Consider the following 23,595-nt stretch of genomic DNA (forward strand, 5'->3'; position numbering starts at 1 on the left):
TACCTGAGTTGCACTGCATAATCCCTGGTGGGTGCAGAAAAATTTTAATGGATAGACACTTAAATACTTAATAAGCTATTGGATGGGGCGCTGTGGACTTGATATACGAGTATGACAGAAAGAACGCCAGTAGAGTACCTCACAAACTAAAGCTATGGCTGACGCGTATGATGGCTTACGCCTATTCGAAGGTCCCGAAGCTCCCGTGCCGACAAAGGGGGCAATAGTGGTGTAGTGTAACTTGGGGCGTACATAGAGAAGTGAGGTTTTGATATCTCCTACCAGAAGAATCATTTCGTCAAGTCTCCTCACTGTTCCCAAAGCATAGCTCTTGCGACCCCAGTCCGGCATTAATAGAGGGTTTGTTCCAGGGTTCCTGATCGACTTCATCAGCGGGCCGGTGTCCGTGGGGTTCACGTCCGCGGCCGCCATCATCATCGCCACCACGCAGGTCAAGGACATCCTCGGCCTCAGCTTCCCCGGCGGAAAGTTCCTACAGGTGACACCTCTACTGCGCTCTGATTGAATCCTACCTGTTCTAATATCCTCATAGCTAATTCTGCATCACAATGCAGTAATTATAGCTATTAAGTACGTGCTGGTGAACGGATAGATCGTGAGGACGATCTGATCAGGATCTATGCTTCCTGGAACGATAGCAATTGGTCTGAATGTCATTACGTTTGCAATTTACACTGAAGCAGAAACAAATGCAATTGTTGACATTTATAAAATAAAATCTAGTTAAGTACCTGTTTCTTATTCCTTCTCAATGCGATTCAATGCGGTGATAGCCCAGTGGTTATGATGACGGCTTCCTACTCGAGAGGTCCGGGCTCCGGGCTAGTAGGTAGGTGTAGTAACAGTTATTTTGATCACGTCATAAGTTGCAACAAATGGGAAGCTAAGAAGGTATCTACCACTTTTTGTTTTTGGCTTTTTGTCTAGTGCTTTGGTCTGGAAGTGTGGTGTGAATTATTCGCTTTTTTTTGTCTAAATAAAAAAATAAAAAAAAAAATAAAAATAAAAAACTTAATGTTTGTTATTATAGATTGCTTTTGAGCTTTTTTATATTTGTTTTACAAACAGTACCTAAGTACCTAATCATCAGTTTTTACTTGGATTCAGATTGACTTTTTGCTCCTTGCGGGACTTTCTATCGGCCTTCGTCAATTAACTTCTTAACTTATCGATATATTTAAACCACAGTACCTACTTCTTACAGTCGTTCGACGGAGAGGTTTACACTGAATAGTTCTGCGGGGTTACAGGGGCGGGACGGGGAGGGACTATAACGACCAGCACAATATTTTTCTTAATTGTGCATCAGTAGGTTCTAACACTACGTAAGAAATTGTTTGGTGGTTTTAATATTTGATGACATTCGCCAGAGAATCGAGGGACGCGTCGTTTCGGTCAATCAGGAACAAGTAAACGTCCGAGAGTGATAGAATAGAATAGAATAGGTATGTTTTATTCATGTAAACTTTTTACAAGTGCTTATGAATAGTCAGGTAGTTTTAATTTACCACTGGTTCGGAATGCCGTTCCTACCGAGAAGAACCAGCAAGAAACTCGGCGGTTGCTCTTTTTCATTTTTCAATTTACAATATTATTATACCATACTATACAAGCCATTGCAGCCCCGTGCATTGCTGGAGCAAATATTGCTGGATAAACTTTACCTAACGAAAAATTTGACATTTTGACAGATTTCCAATACAAAAATTGACATAACGTCAAATTTATTCGTTAAATAAAGCTAAAAAGTAACTGCACGGTATCTATCAAACAACCCCATTAGATTACAATATGGGGTTATTCAAGGGGCGGACCAACAAATTCCTGAAAGGCCGGCAACGCATTGGTGTTTCCTCTGGTACTGCAAATGTTCATGGTCGGCGGTAATCACTTAACATCAGGTGACCCGCCTGCTCGTTTGCTCGCCATTTTTATTTTAAAAAAACCTAACCCAAACCTCTGGAAACAATAATATGTTTTTTCGCTCTCCTGTAAAGTAACTAATTTTGCCTTACGCGAAGCAACGATATGTGATATGTGGGACGTGGGTGCCACAAGTAACGCCGGTCGCCGACTGGTGCGCAAATATCAAGGGCCGCCTCACTGTACGCCGTTACGCAGTGCTGCAACTCTTGTCACCTTGCACTTACACAAATGCGGACATGCAGGCTGCAGGCTGCAGGCTGCAGGCTGCAGCTAAGTAGCTCGCATTTTTAAAGGTCACGTGCCTAGAATTGTGTAACTGGACTTATTTACTTCACGCGTTCTTTTTTGTACCTACCTAAATAAAATGAAAAATATGTACTTACTTAAATAGTTAATTCCAATTGTAAAAGTACACGATATATTGCAAATAAAATATCTGACTGACGCTAGAGGTTAACGTTGCGTAAGTAGGCCACTCGGAGTCAATGCCGCGTCGTAGGTGGGGCATTAACCCCAGATTGCGGGTTTGAAAAACACCAAATCACTAAAACTACAAAATGAGGCAAATGGTTATTGGTATTGGATTGTTTAGATAGTAACTATAACAATAACGCTAAGTTTTTGCTAGCGTTCTGGTTACAGCCTGTATATTAAAGATTACATATAAAGCTTATGTTCAGTCGATGAGGGAGAAGATCCCTCTAATGGGCAGTGTGTAACGTGTTTCTGTTTCCAGGTGTGGACGGGTATGTACGAGCATATCGGCGAAACCAGATTGTGGGACACCGTGCTGGGCGTGTCGTGCATCGTTGTACTGCTGCTTCTGAGGGTAACACTCACATCATATCTGCTCACATCTATAGAGCGTACTTCGCTGAGACGCGGTTATGTAGCTCTGAAGTGCGTTCTGTAGATCTTAAGAGTGACAATATACGGGCCGCTTGTAGAAGTTTACTTCAAACCAAAACTACAAAGCTAACATGTATCATATTGAAGACCGCTTGAAAGATCGCGACTGCTCCTAGTGGTTGTGTGGTCGACTGGTCCTGGATCTGCATGCCTGCTCTCGACTTGTCAATTCGTCAACTGCTCTGTCGCAGTTATGCCCCTCCTAGTAACTGCAGTTAAATAGAAACTGCAACGACTGGTCGAACCTCGAGCAGTCCGTGTAAACTGCTACCCGTACCTATATGACCACTCTTAATATCTTCATTAAATCCGACTTTATAGGGCAGTTATAAAACCTAAGTAATTATAATGGAAGTAGTTTTTATCCGCATCCCATAATATCAGGTATTTATACATGACTTTATACATTCCATAGTAGCGTTCTATATTGAATTATGTTCTTAGTTTTTTTTGTTGAGGATTCTATCGAAGATGGCGGAGATAAGTTTAAAACTACCTGATGATTCAATCTCATTACCCCGTAACATTCAATCAAAACATGAAAACATAAAAAAAATATTATTATAATAATTGTAATGATGTGAACCACAGAAACTGTTTGCTGTTGGATAATGTGCTGATGTTATCGAAGTTAAACGCCGCGGGTATTAAGCCGAGAGCATCCTGTTTACGTCCATTGTGGCGGTCGCTTCACTCGCCAAATACTCGTTTACCGGAACAATGATGTCTGTCAGGCTGCTCTGATGTCACTTACATTTCTACACTTGTTTTGTAACCTTCGGCACCGATCAATAATTAGATAATAGTTGGTAAACCTTAAGATTGGTTAATACCAACTGCCTGCCTGCGACGAGCTAATGCTCGTCGCAGGCAGGCAGGCGGCAGGGATTAGTCGGGATGATGGCAACAGACCTGATGGATTGACGCTGGTTCCCTGGGAACGGGGACGGGCGCTAATGTGGGATGCAACGTGCGTTGACACATTGGCCCCGTGTCATATCAGGGAGACAGCATCAAGAAACGGCAAGCGGCGCAATAGTATGCCTCTCTTATCGAGAGTTACCTACATTTTTGACCGTTTGCCGTGGAGTTCTTAGTGCAAAAAAAATACGAGACATTTTACCGCGATTAATAGCCTCATCTGGTGACAGAAGGGCTGGCTGATTTTTTTTCGCAACTGGTCAGCCTGGCCGTCCAGCGCAGAAATGCAGCCAGTATTCTTGGCACCATTCCACGCGGGCATGATTTGTATAGTAATTAGATAAGGCTAGCTTTAAGTTTTATTGTAATATTTTCCAAAAAAAGTTGTGTTAATATTGTAGAAGGTGAAGGACATAAAGATCGGCTCGGACTCGGAGGACAAGGAGGGCAACCCGGAGAAGCGCTCGCAGCTGAAGGCCGCGCTGGCGCAGACGCTGTGGTTCCTGTCCACCACGCGCAACATCTTCGTGGTGCTGGTGTGCGCCGGCCTGGCCTACTACTACGACACCAAGAACCAGCAGCCTTTCGTGCTAACCGGTACGCCCTTCAACTTTGAATCTATACACTAGCGCCTGGCTGCTAGCGCTTGACTGTAATCAAACCTGCTGGTAAATGATGATGCAGCCTAAGATGAAGCGCTCTGGCTGAGAAGATGCCTATTTACTTTTGACTTAAAGGTGTTTACTCTAATAAGGATCACAGCTTCTAGCTAGCAGGTTCTTGCATGCGTTCGACATTGCCCAATATGACTGTAAATAATTGAAATGTTTCAGGTAACGTGAAAGCGGGGCTGCCGCAGTTCGCGCCGCCCCCCTTCTCCGCCACGGTGGGCAACCACACGTACACCTTCACGGAAATGGCGTCCACCCTCGGCTCCGCTATCTTCGTCGTGCCCCTGCTCTCCATACTCGAGAACATCGCACTTGCTAAGGTTTTTTGTGAGTAGAACTTCCTCCTCCTCCTTTCTTGCATTATATTAAAGACTGAAGTTCATCTCGGAAAGGCCAGTGTTCAGCAGCGGACGCAAACCGGCCCATTGATTGATGTATGTGATGATGTCACCTTTGGGATGACTCTGCCAAGTACCAACTCGATGCATTAGACTCGATAGATCACCCGAAGTATATCTAATTGGCGACAGCGATCATTTACGCAGACGAAATTGCTCAGCTTATAGCACCGACGCAATGTTGCCTGCTTATCGGTCTTTACTATCGGATATAGGTACCTAGTTTGGAGCGTGTGTTCAGGAACTACCCTCCTTCACATTCTACCATAGAACAGTGAAAACCCGTGAACATTGACCTCATATGATTGACCGTTGACATCCAATCTACTCGCACAAAACGTTTTTGGTCAACGTTGCTGATACAAACCGCTAAGGTATCGAATTTCCTTCCGGCATCCGCGTTTCCTGCAACAAATAAACTAAATACATTCAAGGCAACAGTGAATAGGCATCTTGTAGGCAAACACACCCCAAACTAAACCTCTTCATTGCTTCATTGCTTCATTATTAACCATGATTGTCATCAAACACAAACCTATCCCGTAATAAAATTATGTTGTTTTACAGCGGAGGGAAAGTACGTGGATGCGACACAAGAGATGGTGGCGCTGGGAGTTTGCAACATAGCGTCGTCATTTGTGGAGTCCATGCCAGTGTCAGGTGCGCTGTCGCGAGGCGCCGTGAACCACGCATCCGGCGTCGCCTCGCCCGCGGGCGGTCTCTACACCGGCGCGCTGGTGCTGCTGGCTCTGCAGGTACCTAGCTTTACCAGACCTGCTGGCAAGTCATGATGCAGTAGCGCGCTTGCCTAGATGTCTATTCATTCTTGACTTGAAGGTGCTCATATTAAAAGTGGAGGGGAAAAGTGATGCCGCGAGGGCGTTCTATATCCTAGCAGTTTGAATTAGAAACGAGGAGACGGTTCGCTATGTGACCGTAGAATATCGACTACGCACGGGTGCACACCTTGACGATGCCTTGCGGTACGTAGAAGACCTTTCAATGACCACTACCGCTGTTCGAAGCGGTGGACCTTCAAGGATATTAAAAGTTGTGTAAAGCTCTTTGGCTGAGCATGTCAGCGAAAAATGGAACTTTACCTAATTATCTAGTTTGAGGAAATCTTGAGTGGAGGGTAACTTTTCGGTAACTAGCTAGCTGGTTGGAAAGACAAAAATAGAAAATAGTGGAGATAGGTACCTAGGTACTTATTTATTATACAAACATTCGAATTTATTACAATCGTGCAAAGTAGGTAGGTAGTTAAATTGATTTCAAAACAGCTGATGTCTTTCAAAATTATTGTCGACTTACCAACGGAAACTGTCACTGAATCGGTCCTGTTTGTTCTAGTATTTCACTCCTTACTTCTACTACATCCCGAAGGCGTCGCTGGCAGCAGTCATCATCGCGGCGGTCGTCTTCATGATGGAGCTGCATGTCTTCAAACCTATCTGGCGAACGAAGAGTAAGCATTTGCTGTACCTACCATACTTACCACAAGCATACAGTGAAATTGTCAAACCAAAATTCCTTCTATAATTAAAATAGGTATATGGAACTCCTTCCCACTGAAATTCCCTAAAAGAATTTCTCTGGCTCATTTTGTCCGAAAACTCTTGTTTGTAGGTTATATAAGTGTTATAACTGGAGTAATCTTGTTATTCCCAGAGGTGGACATAATCCCAGCGGTGGTGACGTTCACGGCGTGCCTGGTGACGCGGCTGGAGCTGGGCATCGTGCTGGGTATCGCTGTCAACCTACTGTTCCTGCTCTACGCCTCCGCCAGACCCGCGGTTAAGGTCACTACTGCCGTGGTATGTAACCCACACCTTCAAACTTACATCATATCTATATTCTCTTCATCGCCGCTTTATTCTGTTGATGGCCACTGTTGGACAGGTCTTCAGGCAGCACCACTGACACCCGGTTCTCAGTTCCACATCCAGTTACTTCCCATCACCCGTCGCGTTACACCGTCGTCGGTTGAACGAGCTGAATAGCGTTCTATGCTACTTGTATGCGGAGTCACTCCAGAACTTTCTAGTTCCTACCGTCATGACTGGTTGCTGACTGGAGCTAACATGGTTATGCCTGTTATTACACGTCCAAAAACAACTTTTTCAAAGATTTACGCTCATGATGTTGGTTATTGTTGTCAGTCGGAAGGCGGTGTGCGGTACGCGGTGGCATCAGTAGACCGCGCGCTCGCGTTCCCGGCGGCGGAGTTCGTGCGGCGCGCGCTGCGCAAGGCGGCCGGCGACGCGCCGCTCGTGCTGGACGCGCATCACGTGCAAGCCGCCGACTTTACCGCCGCCAAGGTACTACCCATCATCATTCCATACCTACCTACTTCTACTATCAGGCCGAGAACCGCAGTCAGTCAGGGCTATGAGTGTCGAGACTCGAGGCTTGGCTTCTTTGTTGGAGAGTGTCCTCACAGGTATTTTATAACCGGCTCTTTCTATTAAACAGGGTTGTCCGGGGACCGTGTCTGTTCAGTAAAGTCTCAAATAGATGGCTCAATCCGATGGTAGTATCGTCCAGTGATGTCAATTCCAGTTATTGAGGCGTCAGGTGTATCGTCTGCTTTGGCGCCATTGATACCAGCGCCGGGGAGCGCGGTTCACGAGGAAGTATTCGCGAGGTATAGGACGCCGGTGGTTTAGTTTGATTCGGGGCTATGATGTGGAGCTCGTTTGTCGTCTGTGGAGTTGACATGGTGCACGCAATTTTATTGGCAAGCAAACTCCTCTACTGTCGATGCCCGTATCTGTGAATTTATGTCTCCCTGTGTCGGCGTCTGCAGAAGTATGTCTGAGTTAATATAATGAAGCTCAGACAATATCGCTTCTTCTAGTACACAAGAGGAAGAGTGTATCAAGCTGGAGCCACGTAGTAGCCTCAAGTGCTAGATGTAGGCTCTATAATCTCATTTTAGTACAGGCTCTACCAAGCTGGAGCCGCGTACCTCAAGTGCTAGGAAACGTAGACTACAAGTCTCAGTTTAGTGCTACCTACTAGGTAAGTTAGATGAGAAGAGCAACGCACAAAATCTATATACTCATGAAAGACTTGCTACTTAAGTTAGTTTCGCTAAACAAAGTTGGTGATCTGTTTCCAGGGCATCAAGTCGCTAATCGAGGACTTCCACGCGCGCGGGCAGACCATCATCTTCTACAACGTGAAGCCGTCCATAGCGGAGGTGTTCAAGGGGGTGAAGCCGCGCGAGTTCGTGCACTGCTCGTGCCGCATGGAGCTGGAGCGGCTGCTGCTGGAGGCGCAGAGCAAATCCAAGCAGCAAGTGGCCTGGTAAGCACCACCACGGCAAATTCTGCGTCCCACACTAGATGCTCCAGCACGGCTTAACCCACCCGCCAGACCAGACCAGAGACAATTTAGAAATTATAAATTCCCAAATTGCACCTGCCGGGAATCTAATCCGGGGTCTTATAAAGAGCACAGCGCTTACAACTAAGTACACCAGGAAGGTTAGACTTTCGAGCACATAGACCTGCATTATTTGAGCAGAAATTGCTTAAGACAGAGCAAACACGAGGACTCACAGATTTTAATTGTTTACCAAGGAAATAGAATCCTGGTTAACTCATTATCTATGTAGGTAGGTATTTAATTTTTTGAGAGAAACGATAGGTTGACAGACCAATCATATTGTAGTACCATATTATCTGGCAAACCAGTCATTTTCATGCCACCAAGTAGAATATAGATCGCTACATCACTGCCGATGTCAGGAAGATCTAGGCGAAGGCCGAGGTCTCCGTCGAATCACAGATGTAGAATCAAACTTACACACCTACACGTAGGTAGGTACCAACGCAGATCATCATGAGGTCCTCCTCTCCTCGATGTAACTCATGTAAGCCAGTCGCCAAGCTGGTCTGAGTTGACAAACTAATCAGACAATATGCATAGGCAAATAGACAACGAGTTAGTAGATTGAAAACTCTCTTCGGAACCAACGTTTATTTTTGTTTCAGAACGTTCAGAACGGGATAGAAAGTGAGCAATGTGCTAGATCTCCGCAGCAAGGTGCGACGTGCGACGTGCGACGTGCGACGTGCGACGTGCGACGTGCGACGTGCGACGCGTACGTACGTACAACAGTAGTCAAACGTTTTTGTATCGGCTAAATAAACTATTTCTAAATAAGTATTTGTCAATATTTTTAGATAATTTTTCAAAATGTTGTCTAAGTGCGAAATAGCTTTGTAAAATTGTGACAAATTAGACAGTATTTTAGATACATTTTAATTTGTATATTATTTATGTAACATAACATAGATAGGAAATATAGTAGGTAGGTAGATAATATAGCATAGTAATAGATGGAGTTTTTGACAGTATTAGATTTTAATGAATTGTTGAATAAGAATGTTAATAAAATGAATTTATTTTACAGTTATTAGCATTTTTGTACTTATACCTTTTAGTCTAGTTTCTGAATACGTCCAAACTAAGAAAGGGAAATCGTGTCCGCCAGTGTGACGTGAATTCCGAAATATCGATGATATTGTCCTACAAAATCCATGGAAAATATCATCAAAATATTTTGGAGACGACGTCACAATAGTGGACACAATTTTTTGACTAGCTCAGGAGCTGTGTAGTGTGTACATCCAAAATAACAAGGATACTTAGTGAGGAGTTCGAAATAAAAGCCCAAGTTTAGAGATGATCAAATATTTACTTTACAATCGTCGAGACAGTCCAGATCTGCGCAACGTCGTTACAAGTTACATCTACAGACCTCATGGCATTACGAGCATTGCAACTAGACTCCAGGGCGACCTGGCTCTCAATTACATTCCCTTTGGTATATTCCGACCTGCGCCTTTCTTCTCTATGATATTCTAAGTTCATAACACACTCTTAGTCGAGATTTGAGACGACAAATTTGACACCCTCTTCAAACAAGAATAGTCTCGTTTGACAAATAAATAGTACAATTGATTTGCTTATGGTAAAAGTTTGATGGATACAAGTATCTTGCCGATAGTCTTCACATTTGAAAGCTATAGTACAAGTGAACGGCTACTTGAACTGTATCATAGAGAATCAAGACCCTGATTCGAAAGACAAGCACCAATGTAGCCCATTACATTATGTGCACCAAACCGGGGTGCAATTGCTCAACGCAATCGGAATCAGTATCGTTGACTGTCGAATCGACACTTGAGTTTCGAGATGAAACCATAATTTCCAATACAGCTCAATCAAAATGCGAATGCGTTGCGGAATTAGCCCCCAGTACCTACCAAAGTAAATTGGGTAACGAACCGAAGTATACCTATACATACAAATATTTTTTATTTGCTCAGAATGTGCCAATAAGTTGGCTATCCAAAAGATGAAGATAGTTTAAAACAATTGTATTTATTCGCTACCCAATACAATACAACATTACTGTGGACTTTGAAAATTTGCAGCGTGATTCAGTTGCGCAACTGTTTTATTTGTGACCAATAATTCAATACTAGCGATGCGCTCATGTTTCAACAATCGAGAGAACCGCTAGTCGCTACCGAGGTAGAACTTGGCGGACATACTGGCCGTGTCTTTTACAATCGAGTCGATTCTGTCGCTCTTCCAACGAAATGTTTTTCGATTGTTTCGATTGTGTCGAGTCAATCGACTCGCTGCTCGCGCTGAGCTCGATGCATCGCAAATGGATACCTCATACATAAAAGTTTGTACAGATGTTTTATTTCACGAAGACCGTTTGGCTAAGTTTGTGTGAGTATTGTTCTAGTGTGCGGGACGCTCAGTCGCCACCGCGACACGGTTTACTGTACACATTCGGGTGCGTTAACGCTTATCCGTGCACTTATTACTACAACCCAGGGTGAGCGGTCATCGTGAAACAGAACATCTTCAATAGTTGCGCAACTGAATCGAGCGTCAACATCGTCAGTCTGCACGCAGTCTCAATTTTACTTTTTTTACAATTAAAAACTACATTATACGCCAATTGATACCTAGTTTCGCTAAACACGAAAATAATAATATACAATACGAATAGAGCTTTCAATAAATTCAAACTAAATAAGACTATGAAGATGCTTCGTTAGCACCACAATTTCAACAGAACAACTTTATATTGAGCAGACTAAATTCATTTTGATGTGATTTCACCAGTTTCTAGGAAAAATGAGCGAATAGATTCTCGCGAAGATACGAGAGGAAGACTTCCACCGGGAGATGAAGACGGGTGGCAAGGTGACACACATTAAGTTACGTTAAAGTTAGGGGGAAATAAATTCGACACCATAAGTTACCTATACTGCTCACTTCATTATACACAATTCAAGGATAATATTCTTCGGCTGCCATTTGACAATTAATCAGGCAGAGATTACGGTTAAGATCTATACTTTAACTTTGCTCAGACTCAAGACACTGTTAAAACGATACAGTGTTATATCGCCGGCATAAATCTGTCTCGTTTTAACTGAAACTTAAATATGAGCCAAGTCAAAGTACGCTCTATAGATCTCAGCCTAAGTTTGCGGCGCGTTCTTTGAGTCTTTTCCGTGTATTATTTTCATTATAGCAATTGCAACCTAATGGTGGATCCACACAAGCCGCCGGGTTTGGCCGACGACTTGAAACCAGGGGTACGTGTGGATCCACCATTATGTTAAAGTGAATAAAGCTGAGTTTAAGTTGTTTCAAAAAAGACGATGCACCTCAGCTTCACTACACTCCAAAGGTGCGCATTGCGCTTTGTTTGGAATTGTAGTAGTGGAGATTCTATTGCGTCAATCCAAGAACACGATGCCAGATTATTTGTCCAATGGCAGCTAACGGTTTCCACGTCATCCGCTGAGGTTACCGGATACGATACAAAAACAAAAGCCGCCTCACAGACGGTCGACCTACGTCCTCATAATGTAATTTGGCGTTACTCAGACGATCTAACACGATATGACACATCACCTAAACAAAGTTTGCACTTCGAGTCAACAATTAAAACCTACTAATTATAATTATTAATTAACTAAGCGAGTAATCATAATTAATCTAAAATAACATACAGATAGGTTAGTGTTACGTATAGACTAGCACTAACTCGACAATTCTTTGTGTTTCTTAGAGTATTTTATATTCTATATTGGCAGATAAGGACGCGTGCGCGCTAACTTCTCGAAGGAACTTGAGTTGAATAAAATATTCAGTATTGAGTTGGTATACAGAGTACAGACCTTGTTCCTATCAGTAGGTAATAATTACTCAGATAAACCAGTTGTTCTAGCACGAAAGTATGATAGCTACAGTGTGACGATCGCAATCATCTCGGTTAGCTGACGGCACGGTTGCAAGAAGGATGACAAGTAAAATGGGGATCCACAGGCAAAACTGATCTCAGAGGGCGCCACAAGAGGTCCGTGGGTCCGGCCAATACAAGCTGTCATCTTCATAGTTTCTTACTCAAAATAAAGATTTCATAAGTTTACATGACAGTATTTTTTTAATCATGGCGTTTGACAGCTCAGTATAGATGGTTCCACAGATGATACAACCTCGATGGCCGGTTCGCTTATGCGCCACCTGTCGGGATAAATTGGCAGTGTAGATCCCCATTGCGATTGCAATATTCGGTAATAATCACAACTTCCGTGCTAGCTCCGCAAAGCCCGATTCGCAATGAACTTCAAATCGTAATAACATGAATTGTCAATTTTGACGTTTCAAATTTACGAATGCGTTACGATTTGAACGGCATAGCGAATAAAGCGCCTTATACAATGACAATGAATGGGCTCACGTCTGTCAGTAATTATTACTAATCGACGTACGGAGAGTCCAAATTCAGTATCGTATCGTGTGTGACCTTGGTTGGACCGTGTATAAGACGCTTAAGGACCTCATTAAGCTCGTGTTAATATAGAAACTAATCGAAATTAACGGCGTTAATCACTCCCTCTCACTTACACACTAAACCTGTGTATAGTGTGTAAGTGAGACGGTAAAATTAACGTCGCTTTGCTTCGATTCGTTTCTTTATTATCACGAGTTCTAGTAGCGCGGATCGCGCCGTCTCTTTCCCACATTCACTTAAACTTACGTCTTACGTTAGACAGAGAGTAAATTTCATAATACTAAGTTCACAATGTAAATGCATTAGAATCTCGAAAACGTGATGTTCCACCGAACGAGATTTTCGTTCCTCGCACCCTTCCGTTACAACGCGGAGTTTGACTTCCTATCGCATCGATGGTGAACGATTTAATACCAAGTGTAGCAGAGCAACTATAATCTTACATATTTCTGCAGTCGGTCTGCATTTATTTTAAATTTATAGATTAGCGCTGGGCTGCAATGTGACCTGCTGGCAACTGATGATGCAGCCTCAGATGGAGCACGCTTGTCTAGCAGACGCCTATTCTCTAGACTTAAAGGTACCTATATTAACAGAGGAAGAATTTGGAATGCAAGCCAACTGCACAACTGCCTTTGCCCGCAGCACTTCACTCAAATCGCTCACCAACAAGGCGCACACTCCTGGTTTGCTCAGGACTTTCGGTAAAGTCAAACAGGAGTGCCTCAGTATCTATAACTACAGGAGCGACTGACCACAAGCTCCCCGAAAGCGTCCCTCTTACCCTTCTCTCCTACTTTAACCTAAAATTCGATCCTATCACTCGTGGTGCTTCAAGTCAAATAACAGACTAAACGAATTCCATTTAAACTATCCTCACACGGGAAGGTCAAAGCTGTTATTTTCCTTGACATTCATACAGCTTGACATACAAAAACTGTCAAATATTGGCCATGGCGGAAAAAGGTAAAATTTTCAACAATCGCAAGCAAGAAAGCAAACCTGTTGGCATACAAACATTTCTGGTTGCATTTTTGAAAACTAATTGACAATAATTATGCCTCGTAAGGTCCTATACTCTATAGGTATGTAATCAAATCAGAAATGAGGAGATCCGATGGAGAACCAGAGTAACCAACGTAGCGAAACGAGTTGCGAAGCTGAAGTGGCAATGGGCACTGGGCAGGGCCATTTAAAATACAAAAACGTTTATTTCATTACAGGCCATCTTGTTGATTTTGTGACAAGTCAGACTTTTTCACCAGTTTGCAAAGCAGATTCTACAAAGGGCCGCCATTGAAATGTATATGCCAACGCAATTGTGTAGGAAATATAACTTGTTTCCGTCTCCCCGTGTGGTGACAGTGTTACTTACGCTAGAACAATATGCTAATATACGGAACTGTCAGATTCCCGTGTATTTGTGCGGGTGTCCGCGACAACGTCAACTAAAGGTTTCCTGGTGCGTATGTACGTAATCCATACATGCTGCGCTAAACCAGCGTTATTAGTATATTACATTACACTGCCCCTGATGATTTGCGCATTGCAGTACCGGACGGACGGCCAGAGAAGGCAGGAGGTTTGAATCCGGGTCGCCGAGAGAACCTCAGTGTAAACGAGCATGACAATTGACATCCATAAGGATTTCCTCCTATCCGAAAAAAAAGTAGCTTATGATGAATATCAATCACAACAGTTGAAACGCTAAAAATACGCAATGCGTTTATGCGTGTCCACAATCCAGCACATATGTCAACAGTATTCTACTTTCGCGTTTGTCCGTTGCGTGTATGCGTTACGTTCATACGCACATTAAAGCGACCTCCTAAGCTCCTACTATACAAACATAATATATAAACCTTGAGCCACGAGCGAAGCCTCTATCGAACACATTTCTGCACCTTTTGTAAAGGAAATAATACGAAGACATTAAAGAGATTTTTACATACAAGAATGTAAAAGTATGCAAAGAATTCAGTGCCTGAAGAAGCACCGCTGTGACCCTGACCACACATAGAGCCATAATTTCCGTGAGCTAAGTTAAAGTACATACAAAAGTATAACATTGATTAATATAACATATAGGATGATTCGATAAAAACCGCTCGTTGAAGATATATAAAAAATCACTAAAAGAGTAAACTATAGACAGTCGAAATATGGCAGTTACCGTGACCAAGAACCGACTCCACTACCCCCACTGTGAAACCTATCCGTTCAAACGTTTACCTTCCTTATTTATCTTAAAAACTATCTTTAGGGCATACAAGGCCGGAAATAACGCGTAGAGGATGCTATTCGGTAATTAATCTAGAAAAATAGTTTTTTTTTTGCTTTTTGTATTTTACTTCCTCTATTTCTATAGTCTATAATTTAATTGTGGCAAGGCCCGTTACTTTTTTTTCTTATGGTATATACCTACTAGAGGCACATAAAATAGGCAATATGATCGCACATCCATTATATAACTCTTATGTTGAAATCTTGAACTAGGGAGTCATAATAGATCTTATAGAGCCATGTCGGTTCACCCTCAAATAAAATACGTTCAAACAGATGTGCGATCAATTTTAGCCTCGGCCTAACTTGTTATGCCTATAATGGAGTAACTTTGAATGGGTGTGGTACACAAAATACGTCCTTGCCGTGACGGCGGAAGGTATATAATGGCGTGCGGGATGGCGTGGCGGGTGGGGTGGTGGCGTGATGCACTCTCAGTACTTCAGGAAGTCGTCGTCCAGATCCGTGAGCGCCAGTTTACTGTCTATCACTGCAACGAAATAACATCTTTGTAATCACACTAGCTCATCCCCGCGACTTCGTCCGCGTGGACTACAAAAATTTCAAACCCCTATTTTACCCTCTAGGGCTTAAATTTTCAAATATCCTTTCTTAGCGGATGTCTACGTTAAGATAGCTATCTGAATTCCGAATTTCAGCCCGATCCATCCAGTAGTTTGTGTTGTGCGTTGATGGATCAGTCAGTCAGCTTTTTCCTTTATAGATTTTAAAGAACATTTTATCAAAAGATTCAAATCTTAGGGGGATTCAGTAATTTACCAGTTGAATGTGTGGAAAAGAATTTTTGCACATAGAAACTAAAAGTACCATATACAAAATCTCCCCCGAATAGCCAATGACATTTGCGTCCATAGCGTTGGCTTCACTAAACTTGTGGCGAACAAAATATCGCGTTGAGTTTGTGGCAAAAACTCCCTCGTCTGCGTGGGAACTGGGAACTATACCTTGGGTGCAAGGTACGAAGGTGGTACTCACGCGGGTCCGGGATAGTAGTATGGCGGAGGGCGTTCGTACTCCGTAGGGCCGTGGTAGCGGGGCGGTCCTTCTTCCCAGTGCCTGCAACCACCACCACACGTCACCACACTCACTAACCACGCTACTACGTACTGCGGCCTTGCGTGCCGTGTATCATGGACGTCCGTTTGTTTACACCATTGTATTGGGGTTTGGCTAATGATTCGAGTTCGGGCTTTTACGCGGCCCGCGGCGGCGGGCGGGTTCGATATTCGGCGAATCAACTGGCCACAATATTGGGTTACACCGAAAGTTTTGTTTGGCGAATGACGAAACTTATGTCAAATAAGTTTGGCAAATCAGCGCCGACAGACGCGACATTCTCAGCGAATAATCCTCCCTGTGTGTATTAGATATATCCCGGATCTTTAAAAAACTTACATTCGCGCCGCCATTACCATTCTGGTCGGGGCGAATGTGCGGAACGATACGATGGCCGCCGAACACACAATCCGCGACATCACGAATCATTTGACGAACCCCGATAGTGGAGGCGAATAATAAACAAACAGACTCAATGCGGACAAACAACTTTACTTCGCAGATCCATATAATGCCATACAAAATGATTTTAAAAGCTTCACAATATAGGTAAACTGTGTTGCTTGTCGTTATGGATGAGTGCGAATGCCGTAGAGAGGGGTGTGTGGAACACAAATATGATCGCTAGATTTTCTACAGCTTAGCTTATATTGAGGGAGCTCCTTTTTAAACCATATCTAAGAAATGAAGCGTTTCCATGGCAACCCACTGTGTTGGACATAACCCCCGCTACGCATCTGTTCAACATGCAAATAGAAATGGGGAGTCATGATTTATTAGTAGTTAGAGAGTAGTAGTAGTAGAGTAGTAAAACAAATATTGGCGCCAGCTTAAAAAAATATATTGATGCCTGCGCAGTGGGTGATTTATCGGTTTTTTTGGTGGTACGAAGAGGCGTGACGGCAGGAGGGTCCGTACCACGGTGTGCCTATCGGTTATTCAGTGACCGCGTTTGAGGAAAGTGCATATATTATGTATTATATGTATTTATATTTTTCATATGTTATGTATATAATTATTTATGATAAGTATTATTATTGTATATAAGTTGATTTGGGTATTTATTATAAGATATTTATGTAGTTTATTAGATTCTAGTACCGTAGACCTATTCCACTTCTTGATACGCCTTACTCACAACCTTGAATGGGAAGCTGGAAGATATCTCTGTTTAGAGATAAGCATTTCCAATGTAACTTAATTTATTATTTAACTACAATTTTGGTACTTGAATAATAAAAATAAATATATAAATAAATACTCATCCGCAGACATCCCCCTGATGTAAGTCCGCATGTGACAAACATAATCAAAATATGAGGAAGAGAAATGAGATTTGTGAGTAATGTAAAATAGCGTAAATAATGCATAACAAAGATGGAGTGTTGGTGAATGGTGATGTGTAGCGTGGAGGCTCAAAAAGGCTCGAATCCAGAGCCATAGAGCCAGTTAGCTTGTGTTGCATGTGTGCGTGTGCGGGCTCACTTTGGCGCCATATCATTATATCTGCGCGCGTGGTGTGCGTCGACAGGCGCCGCCACGGCCGGCCCCTCCTCCCGCGCGCCGCGCCGCGCGCCGCCGCCGCTGCCGCTGCCGCTGCCGCTGCCGCCGGCGCTGCGCTTCTCAGCCTTGTAGGCACTGCAACGTGGCACACGCTCAAGGCGACGTCGATGCCTAAGCGCGACTCTGAAGCAGCTCATCAACGATTGCAAACTTGATACTTATTACTGCACCGAAAATTCAATCAATCATCGCCAGCCCACTATTGAGCACGGATCTCCTCTCAGAATGAGAAGAGATTTGGCCAACGTGGTGGATTATACACGCTGGCCGAGTGCGGATTGGCAGACTTCACACATCTAAGAGAACATCATGGAGAACTCTTAGGCCGAACATATTCGGGAATATGACACGGAGACTTGAAATGGTTGTTTGGTTCTGAAATTTAACCTATTCACGATGACTTTCTATGATTTATCTTGATTAATATAAATTTCTATTAATCAATTTAAATTAATTCAGCAAAAATAAAACCATTTAAATGGCAAGTTTCACAAAGTTCTGCATCCCGATAGAGTTTGCAATCGTTAGGAAGCTACTTTAAACCCGTCGCGTATACTCGTAAGCTTCTCCGCACGGCAGACCTTTTATTTGACCATTTCCCTTTCAGTCGCTTCAAAGCTCCACCACGTAGAGACAAAAGGAAAACAAGCAGGAAGCACCGGAGCCGACTGTATATAAATACAGTTAAATAATCTATCCAATCAACGCAAAGTTGTACGTAAGGAATTCAAAAAAATAAGTGGAGATTAAATTACTCATCAGAATCCTACGGAGTCTCGTGATTGAATTAGTTTAATCTCCACTTGAATTTTTGAATTTATTTCGAACAATTTCAGTGTTCTAAAAAGAAATGTTTTCAATATCGGCTCCGATTGCAGAAATAGAAAATAAAATACTTTAAACAGAACACAGATGCACCTCGATTCGCAAAGCGAAAGGCAACTAACAGTATTTAACAATAACATCTCCATTCTGTTATAAGTTACAATCCACTCTTAAAATTAAACACCGATATCGATATTTCATGCAGTATCAAGTTTCGAAGCTGAGAAGATTAGCGCCTAACATACAAATAGAATATAAATCACTTCAATAAAATCAGGTTTAGAAGTAGAAGAAAAAGCAAAATTCAACCAAGTAATAGAAAGGGTAAAAAGAAAAGGGATAAAGGATTGACATGTTGTCGGCAACTTACAGCAAAAATGTATAATCCTATCTGTAATCTGTCGACAGGTCAGTCAGCAACGTTATTTGTCAAACATTGTATCGTCTTTCTGACAATAAAGAACATCGCTAACTAACTAACTGATTACGGATAGATTGATTATCAATTTCACTGAATCAATTGGACTGAAGTATGACTTACTCAATCTGTTACTATATACAATAGTTAGAGCCAAATAATTGGACCAATTGGTGGTTTAGGTTTAGGGTGAAAGACAACTAGCCATGCACTGAATGCAGGTGAAATACAGAGCGTTTTGTGCATTTAATACACATGAAAACTTAAACAATTGTAAATTTACGATTCGAGATGATCAAACAGTGTACAATTTAAGTACCTAGCTATTATCAGTAGGTTTGAATAAATTATTTAACTTTGACATTAAAATATCTTACAATAAATTATAAAAGCATAATTTTCTATCCTGTAATTTTTACAAAAATATTTTATTATGTTGAAAAAGCTAAATTTGAATAGTTATTTCTGCATACGACTAACGGCGGAAATGTATAATCATCAATGCGTAATCTGTCCATAAGTTACTTACGTTGTTAATTATTGCCAAAAACACCATACAATTGTTGCTAAGTAACCTACCGCTAGCTTACAGATAGGATTGTTTTATTAATTTCAGCCGTAACAGTAGGTACTTGGAAATTAAAAAGTGCAACAAAACGCTCCGCAATGTGCAACAATCAAAACCTGGGGTTATGGGTACAATGAGATGAATGTTTGTTAGTTACCGCGCGAGTCGCCGACGATCTCCCGCAGTACTACCGCTACCGCCATAGAGTCGCAATAACTCCCTTCGTTCAAACACTAAACAATAGGTACACACACGCTGACTAACTTACTTACAACAATGACGATATTATATTGCAGTAGCATTTTATACGTTACAGTACATAAAAGGTACATCATGAACAAGAACATTCGCATATATGTATAACATAAAAGAAATATTTACCATAATTATTATGGAATATAGATCAAAATTCTTTAATGTATGGTAAATGCAACAATAATAATTTGTTTATATGTGTAAATCACAAATTTATAATTTAGAATATTCTTACGATTTATACTTACATTATATTATATTATATTTTATAGGAAGTGTTTAGATGGCTCAAGCTGTTGTTCGAGAGTAAGAAATATACACAGCCACAAGTTTAGATGGCTCAAGCTGTTGTTCGAGAGTAAGAAATATACACAGCCACACGTTTAGATGGCTCAAGCTGTCGTTCGAGAGTAAGAAATATACACAGCCACACGTTTAGATGGCTCAAGCGGTCGTTCGAGAGTAAGAAATATACACAGCCCCAAATTTAGATGGCTCAAGTTGTCGTTCGAGAGTAAGAAATATACACAGCCACACGTTTAGATGGCTCAAGCGGTCGTTCGGAAATATTAACGGCCACAAGTTTTCTATCAGCTTTTAAATTCCACGCTGAAACTAAAGTTAAAGTTAAACTTTTAATAAAATTACTTAATTGAGGCCGAACAATTTTTGAAATCAAACGACCGTTTGTGGCTATCTAGACACTTCCTAATTCATATAATGTCAAGCGAGACTAAATTGTATTATGTAAATAATAATACAATATAATATACCTACAATTTAAATTCCATTGAATTCCTTCAGTTATAACTAATTCAATTCTCTGCAGTGCTCATACATACTGACTATGATTATGATGCTTCTTTTAATTATATATACAGGGTTACAGGAAAAGAGGACACGATCCCGTTAAGGGGTTATAGTACAGGACATAACCTATAAAACGACCCCTAAAGTGCTTATGCGAAAGTGTATCGTTTTCGAGTTATTCATTTTTTTATTTTTTTCTTGGTAAACGGGTGTTTGCCACTTTAAAAATTAATAAAAAAAAGGAACAATGTATTTCAGCAGATTTTTTTTTATTTCTTGCTAGTACATATCCTTGTTAATAATAAACAGTTATAAAACTAAAAAAATCTTCAAGCATTTTAAAATTACAGCCCAAAAACTGTACAAGTTTTCGATTTCTAAATTTAATTCTTTGAATAACTTGCAAATTTTCTGTAAAAATTACTATGGCACTTATCCTGCGGATTATTTTAAAAACATCTACGTTTCGTTAGCTATCCATTGGTACAAAAAAATTACAAAAAAAATCATAAAATCAAGAAAAAATTACACAACAAAGAGACCAGGTAGAAAATTCTAACAAATGCTATTGCCAAAGAATTAAATCAGAATCAATGTAAAAACGAGTTAAATGCAAAATAGTTGAAGATTATTTTTAATGAGGTCAAAAGGTAATATAAAATCAGTCAAGTGCGAGTTGGGCTCGCACACGAAGGGTTCCGTACCTTCGTACAAGAAATAACAATTTTTATTTTTATTTTAATTTTTATGGCGGCCATTTTGCAATTTTTAGTATTTGTTGTTATAGCGGCCATTTTGTGAAAATTTCATGTTCGTTCGTCCGTCCGTCCGTCCGTCCGGCCGTCCGTTTGTCTGTCAGTGGACTGTTTCTCGTGAACCCTAATACTTAGAGACTTGAAATTTTTACAGAATGTGTATTTTTATTGCTGCTATAAAACAATAAATACTAAAAATTACAAAATGGCTGCCATAAAAATTAAAAAGTGTTATTTTTTGTACGATGGTACGGAACCCTTCGTGTGTGAGCCCGACTCGCACTTGACTGATTTTATGTTACCTTTTGACCTCATTAAAAATAATCTTTAACTATTTTGCATTAAACTCGTTTTTACATTGATTCTGATTTAATTCTTTGGCAATAGCATTTGTTAGAATTTTCTACCTGGTCTATTTGTTGTGTAATTTTTTCTTGATTTTATGATTTTTTTTGTAATTTTTTTGTACCAATGGATAGCTAATGAAACGTAGATGTTTTTAAAATAATCCGCAGGATAAGTGCCATAGTAATTTTTACAGAAAATTTGCAAGTTATTCAAAGAATTAAATTTAAAATTCGAAAACTTGTACAGTTTTTGGGCTGTAATTTTAAAATGCTTGAAGATTTTTTAGTTTTATAACTGTTTATTATTAACAAGGATATGTACTAGCAAGAAATAAAAAAAAATCTGCTGAAATACATTGTTCCTTTTTTTTATTAATTTTTAAAGTGGCGAACACCCTTTTACCAAGAAAAAAATAAAAAAATGAATAACTCGAAAACGATACACTTTCGCATAAGCACTTTAGGGGTCGTTTGATAGCTAATGTCCTGTACTATAACCCCTTAACGGGATCGTGTCCTATTTTCCTGTAACCCTGTGTATACACAGATTATAGTATGCATAATTCTTGCAATTCACGAGGGCGAGTGGCTCATGCTTGTGTGTAAGGCGTATCGGTATAAGTAAGTTACACTAGATGTGTGCGTTAGCGAGCGCTTGCTCGCGACTGATTGGTCCGACATGCACGCACACAAGTACGCAATGCCCGTGTATACGACGTAACCACAAGTAAAGTTCACGCGCGCTCGTGAATTGCAAGAGCTATAATAATAATTAAATTGTCAATTTATAATTATACAATTTCCATATAGTTTTAAGTTACAGCACTATAATGATATGATAATAATTACTTTAAGAATTTGATATGAATTTCAATATTCTAATCCTGTAAATATAGCGATTATGTTATGCTTAAGAATTATACACCCTCATTAATTAGAATACTTATATCTTATACTTACATCAAAAATTAATACTGTTATGCACATTCTGAAAATAAAATTTTGGTAATTTCTTTTAACTTAATTATTTATTAATAAGTTATGTTAAGAAAACGGCAGTAAAGTTAAAGTAACGGCAATAAAACGACACAGATTATATCAGAGATATAAATGTGTGTCGGTGTAATTTTAAATAAAGTCTGCGCAAAGTCAGAAAGCACTACAGATCCGAGTCAGGACAATATTTTCAAGCGCAAGTTAACGAGCGTATATTTACATCAGTGATCGTATCAAAACGTGACCCTATGTCAGTGTCGCGCGCGACCCTGTGGAAAAGCTACCAACAACTGTAAATGCTTACAAAACTCGAACACTACCGTACATCTCTGTATCAAAACTATGCCAATACTTTGAGGAAAATCTGCTCAAAATGTCTACAGCACTTTCAGTCGGAACGCTTAGGATAATTTACATTATGATATTAATTTGGTATACAACATCACATCACAGGAATTCGAAGCGTTGGACTAGACTTGCTGAATGAGAAATATATTATTTTATATTATTTTACAGGCTGAGAGTTTTGCTGCGATCAGTAAGTCAAACACCTTTTATCAGAGGAATCATTGCGTCGATTTAAGTAAAAAGAAAGAAAACATATTCTAAACTATGCATGTATCTACTCCATCAATTTTCAAACCGCATGTACCTAATTTGAAAAGGATTGTCATTTCTTTTGTATCTTTACTTTCTTAAATTGTCGTCATGATTCCATGGAACTCTCGTTTCTATTTATTTTTGTTTCATTGAACTATGTGTAAATATTTATGCAAACGAGTTTACGTAAGTTAACTTACAGGCAAGCCAGTCACTGAGGTTAGCATTGGACGAATTTCACCATTTATAAAAGCTATCATATTATTTGTTAAATCTATGCTACGTTCAAATAATATGGCACATAGAAAAGCATTTTTATATTAAGAGTAAATAATACTTATCTAAATATGCATTTTATATAGTTTTGAGTTTTTTTACGAAGATGTGGGAGGAAAAAGTATTACGTAAT

General features: G+C 40.7%; 2 protein-coding genes across 4 annotated transcripts in view; one reads left to right on the forward strand and one right to left on the reverse strand.

The window, feature by feature from the left end:
* Positions 1 to 9,272, forward strand: part of LOC117987969 (sodium-independent sulfate anion transporter-like) — a 36,771-nt gene extending 27,499 nt beyond the window's left edge. For 2 of the 3 annotated variants that reach the window (XM_069502548.1, XM_034975055.2), the window contains exons 4-13: positions 372 to 499; positions 2,684 to 2,776; positions 4,179 to 4,374; positions 4,611 to 4,775; positions 5,414 to 5,601; positions 6,200 to 6,314; positions 6,518 to 6,663; positions 7,009 to 7,167; positions 7,971 to 8,158; positions 8,848 to 9,272. In XM_069502548.1, coding sequence (XP_069358649.1) covers positions 372 to 499; positions 2,684 to 2,776; positions 4,179 to 4,374; positions 4,611 to 4,775; positions 5,414 to 5,601; positions 6,200 to 6,314; positions 6,518 to 6,663; positions 7,009 to 7,167; positions 7,971 to 8,158; position 8,848 — 1,379 coding nt within the window. In that variant the 3' untranslated portion in view covers positions 8,849 to 9,272. The remainder of the gene's footprint in view (positions 1 to 371; positions 500 to 2,683; positions 2,777 to 4,178; positions 4,375 to 4,610; positions 4,776 to 5,413; positions 5,602 to 6,199; positions 6,315 to 6,517; positions 6,664 to 7,008; positions 7,168 to 7,970; positions 8,159 to 8,847) is intronic. The other variant, XM_069502549.1, reaches the window with a different exon arrangement.
* Positions 9,273 to 9,534: 262 nt separating this feature from the next.
* The window catches only part of LOC117987922 (prominin-like protein), a 108,806-nt gene continuing 94,745 nt past the window's right edge, over positions 9,535 to 23,595 (reverse strand). The window contains 3 exon segments of the mRNA XM_069502629.1: positions 9,535 to 15,462; positions 15,969 to 16,049; positions 17,535 to 17,687. Of these exon segments, the coding sequence (XP_069358730.1) occupies positions 15,450 to 15,462; positions 15,969 to 16,049; positions 17,535 to 17,687 (247 nt within the window). The 3' untranslated portion in view covers positions 9,535 to 15,449.

This window comes from Maniola hyperantus, chromosome 13 (assembly GCF_902806685.2).
Source record: "Maniola hyperantus chromosome 13, iAphHyp1.2, whole genome shotgun sequence".
Lineage (NCBI taxonomy): Eukaryota > Metazoa > Arthropoda > Insecta > Lepidoptera > Nymphalidae > Maniola > Maniola hyperantus.